The sequence below is a fragment of the Mustela nivalis genome, assembly GCF_964662115.1.
Source record: "Mustela nivalis genome assembly, chromosome: 13".
NCBI classification, from domain to species: domain Eukaryota; kingdom Metazoa; phylum Chordata; class Mammalia; order Carnivora; family Mustelidae; genus Mustela; species Mustela nivalis.
Window position 1 is genome coordinate 66,230,084 of NC_139032.1, and position 12,034 is coordinate 66,242,117.

General features: G+C 35.8%; 1 protein-coding gene across 5 annotated transcripts in view; it reads left to right on the forward strand.

Moving 5' to 3' along the window:
• Window positions 1-12,034, forward strand: part of SMC2 (structural maintenance of chromosomes 2) — a 58,980-nt gene that overhangs the window by 12,717 nt on the left and 34,229 nt on the right. For all 5 annotated transcript variants that reach the window (XM_082696577.1, XM_082696574.1, XM_082696576.1 and 2 more), the window contains 5 exons: window positions 832-1,065; window positions 2,482-2,641; window positions 9,599-9,716; window positions 10,618-10,756; window positions 11,120-11,239. In XM_082696577.1, coding sequence (XP_082552703.1) covers window positions 832-1,065; window positions 2,482-2,641; window positions 9,599-9,716; window positions 10,618-10,756; window positions 11,120-11,239 — 771 coding nt within the window. The remainder of the gene's footprint in view (window positions 1-831; window positions 1,066-2,481; window positions 2,642-9,598; window positions 9,717-10,617; window positions 10,757-11,119; window positions 11,240-12,034) is intronic.

Sequence of the window (12,034 nt, forward strand, 5' to 3'; positions counted from 1 at the left end):
TGATATGTGGTAAACATCTAATAAATATTTAGTGAATCATGAGGTAAACAGGTAGGCCAAAATTTCTGGTCACTTTCATGTAAATAATATAGCTGGATTGTTGTTTTTTTTTTTTTTTCCTGTGCTGGTATCTCAGTGTATAATGGTGTTCTAGTGCATATAACTTTAAAGATATTAAGTATTAGTAATGCTGTCCCCACAAGTATTTAATATTTAAATTTTATGGCCTTTGATAGTTTATAAATTTTCATGTACATGCTCTTAATCCTACAACTTATACTTTGAAGCTTAGAGTAGAATGGTTATTACTTCAATTTGAAAGCTCTAGAAAGTGATTTTTAGTTTCTTCAAATGGTTAGTTTGCACTATAATTTAGCTAATTTCTAGATTAGACTATAACATATGAAATGAAAGTATTTCTGGTAGTATAAGGGGACATTTATCTTAAAAACAGGGTAATTCAAAATGGAAATAAAGTATTTAATGTTATGATGGTTAGGGGTGCCTGGGTGGCTCAGTGGGTTAAAGCCTCGGTCTTTGGCTCAGGTCATGATCCCAGGATCCTGGGATTGAGCCCCACATCGGGCTTTCTGCTCAGTGGGGAGCCTGCTTCCCCCCTCTCTCTGCCTGCTTATCTGCCTACTTGTGATCTCTGTCAAATAAATAAATAAAATCTTAAAAAAATAAAGTTATGATCTTAAATTATGTTCCTTTTAACCATGCCTACTTCAAAATGCTATGAAATTTGATGACAAAGGTATAGGCCCATAAGAAAAAAATGACAGTCTTTCCTAACAAATGATATTTTCCTGTCTTAAACTCTCCCTGAAGGATTCTAGAACTTTAGCAGCAAAAGAAAAAGAGGTTAAAAAGATAACAGATGGGCTGAACGCACTTCAAGAAGCAAGTAATAAAGATGCTGAAGCTTTGGCCGCTGCACAGCAGCACTTCAATGCTGTATCCGCTGGACTGTCGAGTAATGAAGACGGAGCAGAAGCAACTCTGGCTGGTCAAATGATGGCTTGTAAAAATGACATAAGTAAAGCTCAGACAGAAGCCAAACAGGTAAATGCAGACATTAACTATTGTTTGACTGTTTTCTTTTCTTTTTTTTGGGGAAGCTGCTTTGCATTATACTTTGGCAGTTGTTATAAAACATTGACAATAATCAGATCACTGAGAAGGAATTTGTTATTCTGCCACTCTATAGCACCTAATAAATACACTGAAATTCAAATATGTTAGCTGCTAAATATTGATGACAGTAGTTTAAGATGCTATAAAACATTAAATAACTTCATAAGTTAACTGAAATTGTAAATGCAATAAATGCTTTATTTGTAGTATTGTATGCACTGTTTGAGGTTAATTTCTTTTTTTTTTTTTTTTATTGGCAACATAAAGTTGCAATCTTAAGCTTTAACAGGAAAGTGAATATCCTATTTCTTTGCCTACCACACTTAGTCCTTTAGTCCTTGGAAGTACCTTCTCCCTTCCTCTTAACCCCCATTCTAGTCTTCCATTTCGCTACACGATTTCATAATCTTCAAGACTTGTCAGTTAGGGCTTTCAAATTTGTTTAGATAGTGTGCAGCTTTTAACGTCCTATGGACGTAAAAGTTTTGAGAGCAGAAAGAAAAAATATATATATTTTTTCCACCCATTTTAAAATTTTCTAAAAAGAGAACTCCTTTAAAAATATATACAGATGGTTGTGTCTGTGTTGGTATTAATCCTGTTCAGCATTTTATCTTACATGTTTACAACTTCATTCAAAGATGATGGTCACGAAAAAATGTGTAAGAAATCAATAGCAGAAAAACTTTCAAGTCCTCTCAGTTTTTCCTGTTACCTTATTATATATTGGGAAAAATCCACCATTATTCAGTTTTAGATGGAAGTGATAGCCAACTAGATCTCAGCAAACATACTGGTTCATGCATTTAAGGAACAGTGAACTCAGTTATATAAATTAGCATTGGAATATCCTATTCCTAGCATTGAAATTTCCCGTGTCAGTTTATAATTTCCCATTCCAGTGTAATTTTCTTAGTGCTCAGTACAGTTTCTATACTGTTAATTGAACAACACTGAAAAATACTAAATATATATACACATACCTAAATGGAAAGGAAGAGAAACTAGAGTTCTGATTACTAGCTTACTATTGTGTTTTTCATTGAACCATCTAATGACAGTTATTCTTTGATACAACTTTTGAACTCAGTAATATCATCTTTTATAAGTATTTAAAACATGGACTTAAATTACAAATTACTTGATTTATGTTAAGCAAATATTTGTTTAGACTCTGAATAGTTTTCTGAGAAAATACTGGGAAATGATTCATCTCTTGAGATATTAATGTAAGTGACCTAACAGTTACATTTTCAAGGCTGATGTTTCCTAAATCAATCTGCATCTATGGCCACTTAATTAGTACTGTCTGCCTCACATAGTCTATTAAATTTTCAATAACAGGCTCAGATGAAGTTGAAACATGCCCAACAAGAATTAAAGACTAAACAGGCTGAAGTTAAGAAGATGGATAGTGGCTACAGGAAGGATCAAGAAGCTTTAGAGGCTGTGAAGAAACTTAAAGAAAAACTTGAAGCTGAAATGAAAAAGCTAAATTATGAAGGTTTGCATTTAAACACTTGATGATAGAAACTAAATTAAGGAAATAGCAAATAGGAAATTTTTTTTTTACTCAGTTAATGGGTGTTTGTGTAAGAAATCTTTATAAGTACAGTTGACCCCTAAATGTAAGCTTGAACTGCTTATGGGTCCACTTACTTGAGGCTCTTTTTGTTTTGATAAAAATAATTTAGTACCATAAATATATTTTCTCACGATTTTCTTTAGCTTCCTTAATTGTAAGAACACAATGTATAATACATAAAACATACAAAATATGAAATATGTGTTAACCATTTATCTTCTCCATAAAGCTTCTTGTCAACATTTGGCTATTAAGTTTGAGGGTCAAAAGTTAAACACAGATTTAGGGGTGTCTGGTTCAGTGGGTAGAGCATAAAACTCTTGATCTCAGGGTCTTGAGTTCAGACCCTATATTGGGCATGGAGGTTACTTAAAAACAAACAAAAAACAAACGTTAATCATGGATTTAGAACTGTGGGGCAGGAGTGTCAGTGCCCCAACCTCACCCCATCCGCTCCCACCACCCACTCCATTGTTTAAGGGTCAACTAAGTATGAAACAGCTATTGTTTTTTTGTTTTTGTTTTAATCCCAATATTGTTAAGACACAGTGTTGTTTTAGTTTCAGATGTACAGTATAGTGATTCAGCAATTGTGTACATTACTCTGTGCTTATCATGATAAGTGTACTTTTAAGCTACTTCCCCTGTTTCATTTTACCCATCCCCCTACCACCTTGCCTATCAATTTGTTAACTATAGTTTAAGATTGGTTTTCTGGTTTAGCTCTTTTTTTACTTATTTGCTTTTGCTTCGTAAATTCCACATGACTGAAATCATGTGATAATTGTCTTTTTCTGACTGACTGATTTAACTTAGTGTTATACTCACTAGATCCATCTATGTTGCAGAGGCAAGATTTCATTCTTTTTTGTGGCTGAGTAATATTCCTTGTATATCTATACCACATCTTTATCCATTCATCTATTGATAGATATATGGGCTGCTTCCATACTTTGGCTATTGCAAATAATACTGCAATAAACATAGGGGTGTGTATTTTTTGAAATTAGTGTTCTCATTTTTTTTGGTAAATACCCAGTATTGGAATTACTGGATTATGTGGTAATCATATTTTTTATTTTTTGAGGAAACTCCATATTGTTCTCTCCATGGTGGCTACCCCAGTTTGCCTTCCCACCAACAGTGCACAGGGTTCCTTTTTCTCCATACCCTTGCCAACACTTGTTGTCTCTTGTGTTTTTGATTATAGCTCTTCTGACAGGTATGAAGTAATATCTCACTGTGGTCTGGATTTGCATTTCCCTAGTGATTAGTGATGTTGAGCATCTTTTCATGTGTCTGTTGGCCATCTCTATGTTTTTGCAGAAATGTCTGTTTACGTCCTATGCCCATTTTTAATTGGATTATTTGTTTCTTTTTAGTGTTCAGTTATACAGGTTCTTTGTGTATTTTGGATACTAACCCTTAACGAATATGTCATTTGCAAGTATCTTTTCCCATTTTGTCTTAATTTTGTTGGTTGTTTCCTTTGCTGTGCAGAAGCTTTTTATTTTGACATAGTCCCAATAGTTTGTTTCTGCTTTTGCTTCCCATGCCTTAGATCTATCTAGAAAAATGTTGGTATTGCTGATGTCAGAGAATTTATTGCCTGTGTATTCTTCTAGGATTTTTATGGTTTCAAGTTTCATGTTTAGGTCCTTAATTCCTTTTGAGTTTATTTTTGTGTATGGTATAAGAAAGTGTCCAGTTTCATTCCTTTGCATGGAGCTGTCCAGTTTCCCAACACCAATTGTTGAAGAGACTTTTTCCTATTGTATATTCTTTCTGCTTGGTGAAAGATTCATTGACCGTATAATCATAGGTCTGTTTTGGGGTGCTCTGTTCCATTGACCTATGTGTCTACTTCTGTGCCTATATCCTACTGTTTTGGTTACTGCAACTTTATAATGTATCTTGAAATGTAGGATCATGATACCTCCAGCTTTGTTCCTTTTCAAGATTGCTTTGGCTCTTCAGGGTCTTTTGTGGTTCCATGCAAATTTTGGGATTGTTATAGTTCTGTGAAAAATTGTACTGGTATTTTGATAGAGATTGCATTAAATCTATAGATTGCTTTAGGTAGTATGGAGAGTTTAACCGTACTTGTTCTTCCAGTCCATGAACTGGGAGTATCTTCCATTGTTGTCTAAGATTTTATTCATCAGTGTTTTATAGTTTTCAGAGTACAAGTTTCTTACCCCCTTGGTTAAGTTTATTTCTAGGTATTTTATTATTTTTCTGCAATTTTAAGTAGGAGTAGTTTCTTAATTTTTCTTTCTGCTGTTTCATCATTGGTGTATAGACCTTTCTGCTGTTTGAGTATTGGTGTATAGAAGGCAACAGATTTCTGTATGCTTTTTTTGTATCCTGCACCTACACTGAATTCATTTATCACTTCTAGCAGTTTTTTGGTACATCTTTTGACTTTTCTATATATGTCATGTCATCTGGAAATTGTTAAAGTTTTACTTCCTCATTACCAATCTGGATGCCTTTTATTTCTTTTTGTTGGCTGATTGCTGTGGCTAGAACTTTAGTATCATGTTGGACAGCTGGTGAGAGTGAACATCCTTGTCTTGTTCCTGATCATAGGGGAAAAGCTCTGTTTTTCTCCAGTGAGTATGTTAGCTGTGGGTTATTCATATAGGGCCTTTATTAAGTTAAGTTATATATCCTCTAAACCTAGCTTGTTGAGGGCTTTTATCATGAAAGGTGTACTTTATCAAATGCTTTTTTTCTGTCTATTGAAATGATTGTGTGGTTTTTATCCCTTACTTTGTTAATGTGATATATCACATTGACTGATTTGTGAATATTTAACCACCTTTGTTTTGCAACCCACGAGTAAGTCACACTTGATTGTGGTGAATGATTTCTTTTAATGTATTGTTGAATTTGGTTTGCTAATATTTTGTTGAGGATTTTTGCATTTATATTCATCAAAGATTCTGCCTGTAGTCTTTTTTTAGAGTCTTTATCTGTTTTGTTTTGTTTTTGTCTTTTAATCAGTATAGTGCTGGGTTCATAGAATAAATTTGGAAGTTCTTCTTCCTTTTCTGTGTTTTTGGAATGGTTAGAGAAGAATAGGTATTAACTGTTTAATGTTTAGTAGAATTTGGCTGTGAAACCATCTGGTCTTGGACTTTGGCTTTCTTGACTTTATATATTATTGATTCAGTTTCATTTCTGGTAGTCAGTTTGTTAAACTGAAACAGGAAGAAATATATTTTTGTTAGGTTATATGTTTCTAGGAATTTCTCCATTCTAGGTTGTGCACTTTGTTGGTATATATTTCTTCATAATACTGTCTTACAGTTGTTTGTATTTCTGTGGTGTTGGTTGTTATTTCTTCTCATTTCTGATTTCATTTATTTGAGTCCTCTTTATTTTCTTATTGAGTCTGGCTAAAGGTTTACCAATTTTGTTGATCTTTTTGAAAAACCCAACTCCTAGTTTCTTTTATATTTGTTGTGTTCTTTTAGTTTCTGTTTCATTTGTTTCTACTCTATATTATTTCTTTCTGCTTTTGTTTTGTTTTTTTTTTTTCTTTTTCTAGCTCCTTTAGGTATAATGTTAGGATGTTTGAGTTATTTCTTGCTTTTTGAAGTGGGCCTGTATGGCTATAAACTTCCCTCTTAGAACAGCTTACTGCACCATTGTGTTTTCATTTTCCCTTTTTTTTTTTTTCTTTGTTGACCCATTCATTCTTCAGTAGCAATTTTTTTTTTTTTTTTAAGATTTTTTATTTATTTGATAGAGACATAGCATGAGAGGGAACACAACTAGGAGGACTAGGAGAGGGAAAGCAGGCTTCCTGCTGAGCAGGGAGCCTGATGTGGGGCTCGATCCCAGGACCCTCAGGACCATGACCTGAGCTGAAGGCAGATGCTTAATGACTGAGCCACCCAGGTGCCCCAGTAGCATTTTTCTTAACACTAACATATAATGTATTATTTGTTTCAGGGGTATAGGTCTGTGAATTATCAGTCTTATAAAATTCACAGCATTCACCATAGCATATACCCTCCCCAATGTCCATCTTTCATCTGTTTATGTTCTTTACAGACTTTTTTTTTGTGGCTGATTTCAAGTTTTTGAATATTGTGGTTAGAAAAGACATATGGTATGAATTTGTTGAGACTTCTTTTGTGGCCCAATATGTGAACTATTCTTTAAAATGTTCCATGTGCCCTTGAAAAGAATGATGGCCTTGCTGGATAGAATACTCTTGCCTATAGGTTTTTTTTTCTTTCAGCACTTGAATATAGCATGCCATTCAGGTTTTTGGTGTTATTTTTTCCCCCTCCCTTCTGGCTTGCAAGGTTTGCACTGAAAAGTCAACTGATATTGTAACTGTTTTCCCTTGATGCTTTTAAAATTCTCTTTATCCGTACTTTTTGCTGTTTTAATTATTATGTGTTTTGGTTTGGACCCCCTTATTTGCTTTTGTTGGGGCTCTCTTTCCCTTCTGGATTGAGATTTGTTTCCTTCCCTAGAATCAGGATGTTTTCAGCTATTCTAATTTTCTGCCCCCTTTTCTTTTTCTTCTTCTTCTGGAATCTCTATAATGGGAAAGTTAATATTATTGCTGAGTTCCCTAAGTCTTTTCTCATTTTTTGTTATTTTTTCTATCACCTGTTCAGCTCGATTGCCTTCCTTCTGTTACTGTCCTCCAGGTTGGGGATCTGTTCTTCTACTTCTAGTCTACTGTTTGTTCCATTTTGTGTATTTTTCGTTTCAGTCATTGAGATCTTCATCTCTGATTGGTTCTTTATGTTTTCTGTCTCTTTGTTAAGGGTCTTACTGAAGTTGACTTTTTTCCAAGTCCAGTGAGTATCTTTATGATCGTTACTTCTAAATTTTTTATCAGGCCTATTACTGCTCTCTGTTTCATTTAGCTCTCTTGCTATGGTTTTTCCTCTTTCCTTTGGGATATCCCTGTGTCTCCTCATTTTGTCTCTTTGTGTCTGTTTCTGTGTGTTAAAGAACATTAGCTGCGTCTCCTGCTCTTCAAAGTCATGATCTTCTTGAAGAAGAGATCCTGTAGTGCCCTGCAGTACAGTGTCCCCTGTTCACCAGAGCCTGATGCTTTTGTGATATCTCCTTTGTGATGCATGTCCCCTACTGTTGTGGCTAAGCTGCTTTTGCCTTCAGTCTAGTCATCTGGAATGTCTCTCTTTGCTGGTCAAGGACAGGGTTTGGACCCTGTATTGTTAGTGGGCCAGTCTGGGGCTGCCTTGGGCTTGAGTTGAATCAGACCAGGTATTTGCCAGAGCTGTGGTAGCACAGAACTATTGTTTTCCCCTGAGAAACTCCTTGGTGGGTGAGGCTTACAGTCAGAACAGAGATCTGACCCCAGCCTCCTGCTGAGGCCACAATGGGACTGGTGTATATAGTTATCTTCCCCTCTCTGCAATGCAGAGAGTTTATTTTAGAGTGGTGCTGGTCCCTGTAGGGGCTGCTTGTACCATGCCTGGCTGGTGGTACTGCTTTGGATGGGCTCTGACTCAGGGTGTATTGGAGGGGGCAGGTCCACAGGAGAAAGTAGAGTGGGGCAGCAGTTTTATCAAGGTTTGTACAGGTCCGTTGTGGGAAGGGACATGTCTGCAGAACTTGGGTGAGATACACTGTTAGCAGGCTAGGTGGAGAGCTGTGCTGGTTCCTGCAACTGTCTGTGTGTCTAGGATGGGGACAGAGGATGGAAATAGTCCTGCCAGCTCTTTAGTTCCCAGAGAAGGCTCCCAAGGATCCCTGCCCCTCCAGCACATGCTCTGAAATTGGTAAACAAATCTCCCACCAGAATACTACAGGCAGTTTTTCAAACTGCTGCTTTTATGCTGTGTCTCTGTGGGGCTGTTTGTCACGCTATCTCTTTAAGGACTGGGAGTCTGTCTGCTCTCGCCCTCTTGGCTCTCTTAGAGCTGAACCTGCTGAGTTTTAAAGTTCCAGGTTTTAGGCCCTGCAGATCATGAGAATGTGCAAAATTATGCCCCGCTGCTTTTCTTTTCTTTTCTTTTTTTCTTTTTTTTGCTCCTCTGGTTTTCTAAGGCAAAAATTTTTTGGTTTGTTTTTTAAGATCTTATTTATTCATTTGAGAGCAAGAGCATGTGCAAGAGAGAGCACAAAAAGGCAGAGGGAGAAGCAAACTCTCCACCGAGCTGCTAGCTCACTGTGGGGCTCAGTCCCAGGACCCTGGGATCATGACCTGAGCCAAAGGGAGACACTTAACTGATTGCTCCTCCATGGGGATTTGTCTTCCCCTGTGTTTGGAGTGCTTGGTGTGACTACAGCTCATTTCTCTCTCCTATCTGTGTCCTTGGTGCCCCCCCCCCCCCCCCCCATTCACAATCCCACAGGTCTGCTTGGCTCGAGACTGTATCTCTGTCCTTCCTACCCTCATTGATGTGGTCTCTTCTCTACATTTAGCTGTGGAGAGTGTTCTGCCAATCTTTGGGCCATTTTCAGGGTTACTTACACTGATGTAGGTGTAATCTAGTTGAATCCATGGGACATGGTGAGGTTAAGATTCTCTTCCTTTCCCATGTCCCAGCTCTTTGAATTTTTGAAAACTCACTATTGACAGTTTCCTGCTTCAGTCACCAAAGTGCCACTTGAAAACTCCCAAAATGTCCTTTGTATATTTATTTCCACATTCCTCATTACTCAGTTTATATATTGTTTTTGGAATGGAAATGTGTTATTTGTTGGTTTTAGTGTCTGCTTGATCTTTCATGTTAAGTTTGCTTTTTATTTAATGCCAGAAATTTGTGTTTTGCTTCTAGGAATGCTTTTTAGAGGTTACTGATAGCTTCTTTAAAACTATAATATTTGCATTTTTAAAACTCTGTTTCAATTTACCTGTGATTTACTATCCAGAAAACAAGGAGGAAGGACTTCTGGAAAAGCGCAGGCAGCTATCTCGTGATATCAGTAGATTGAAAGAAACATATGAAGCTCTCTTAGCCAGATTTCCCAATATTCAATTTGCCTACAGGTAAGAGATTTAAACCTTAAATTTTAACATGGTAATAGCCAAGATAACATTCTTATTTAAACTGGAAGACAGTCTGAAAATTTCATTAACATCAAGATTCCTGTATGAAAAGTATTATAAGCTACTTTTCCTTAATTGGTATTTTTTCCCCCAAACACTTACTGAAATGTTAACCAGGATACATTTTCATTTAAGCAGGAAGACAATCTGAAAATTTTGTTAACATTAAGATTTTTGTATGAAAAATATTGTCAGCTGCTTTTCCTTAATTGGCAGTTTTTTTCTTAAATGTTTATTGAAATGTTTCAAGTGTTGGCAGGGGGAATTCTTAAGACCAAAATGAGGGAAATTAAATCTCAGTCCAAAGTTTCTTTAAATAGCTACATTAACATTTTACAGTTTTCAGATTTACATTTTTTTTTTCATGGAATACTTAGAGTAATATATGTATTAAAGATTATAGCCTCGGGTACCTGGGTGGCTCAGTTGGTTGAGGGTCTGACTCTTGGTTTCAGCTCAGGTCATGATCTTGGGCTTCTGAGATTGAGCCCTGTGTGGGGCTCTGCACTCAGCAGCGAGTCTCCTTCCCCTCTACTTCTCTCTCTCCCTGATTCTGACCCTGTTACCCTGTTTGTGTTCCCTTTCCTTCTCTCTGAAATAAATCTTTTTTAAAAAATTACATCAGTTATTTTTGTTTCACTGAAAATAATATATACTGAAAGATCTTTTGATTGACTTAAAACAATAGTTGGGTAGTCATCTGAACATTAAATTTTTGTTTTTCTTAAAAGTGTATATGTTTCTCTTTTAATGCGTTGTTAGGAAGAGCTCTGGACTAGTAAAATACAACTTTTTCTGTTTTATTTTTTCAGATTAATTTTTGTCAACTGTTCTATTTTAGGGATCCAGAGAAGAACTGGAATAGAAATTGCGTGAAAGGACTTGTAGCTTCTCTGATTAGTGTGAAAGATACTTCTACAACCACAGCTTTAGAATTGGTGGCCGGGGAACGGCTCTACAATGTTGTAGTGGACACAGAGGTAAATTAATTCTAATTAAAGTTTATAATTCCTCCTTAGCTGGAAAAACCATGAACTGCTAGAATCGAGTACTTTCTTGATGTTTTAAGCTATTCCTAAAGTTGCTTATCTTTACAGTTATAGCTCTTCAGTTAATGACTTTCTATTATATTATTGATTATATCATATTTGATTAACTGTATTCCCAAAGAAGTCTCGTGCTAACTCAGGAATCCAGAACATATATTATCAAGTTTTAGACTTTCCATTGTTCAGGATACTAGGCACTAAACAGTTGAGGATTCCTAAAGTTGTACTCTTTACCTCTGATTGTTTTCTGTCATTAATATTTTATTTACTTATTTCAAATGCACAATTTTTTAGGTTACTGGAAAAAAGTTACTAGAAAAGGGGGAGTTGAAACGTCGATACACTATAATTCCACTCAATAAAATTTCAGCCAGATGTATTGCTCCAGAAACTCTGAGGGTCGCTCAGAATCTCGTAAGTTGTCTTTATATGATTTATCTACATCTTACTTTTTTTTGTTTTGCTTTGTTTTAGTTAGAGGACATTAACTTGGACATAATCATATGTAGAACTACAAAATTTTGTTACACATTTAAGCTACAAAAAAATGTTGGCTTTTATGAAAACAGATGGAAGGAGAATAGAAATGGTGCAAAACTAAAACTACCTTTGGTATTTCAAAGTCACAGTGTTAAAATGTCTTTAAACCTTCAGTCAGGTCATATGATTATCATATGCAAGTAGGAAATTTCCAATCTCTGAATTACTAGAATTACAGAGCTTATAAATACCAGATTTCTTTAGTTTTTTTTTTTTTTTTTTTTCATGCTAGCCACTGTTAAACTGCCCATAGTGACAACTGTTATGGGAGTTCTGTATCAGTCTTAAAGAGATGCTTCTCTATTAGAGTTTCTGTAGGTTGCCTCTGAACATGAAAAGCAGGGGACCCGGATACCCATTCAGCTGCTGAGGTGGATCTAAAGTGATATAGTTATTAGTAAAAAAATAAAAAATAAAAACAAACCCCAAAGGAATACAAGGCAGTACATTTAATAGGCAATTATAGTTGTGTAACATTGGGTAATAGCATGATGCCAGCTCTAATGTTCAGCAGTATTACCAGTTTGTTATTGAGCAGGCATTCCAAGTGCATCAGTTGAAAGGACAGTTCTGTGAAACCTAGAAATGCATGTATAATTAAACTACAAAGTGGATACTCAGTGTTCTTGCTGATATTGAGAAGTCTTTAATGAAGTCTTTATTTCGAAA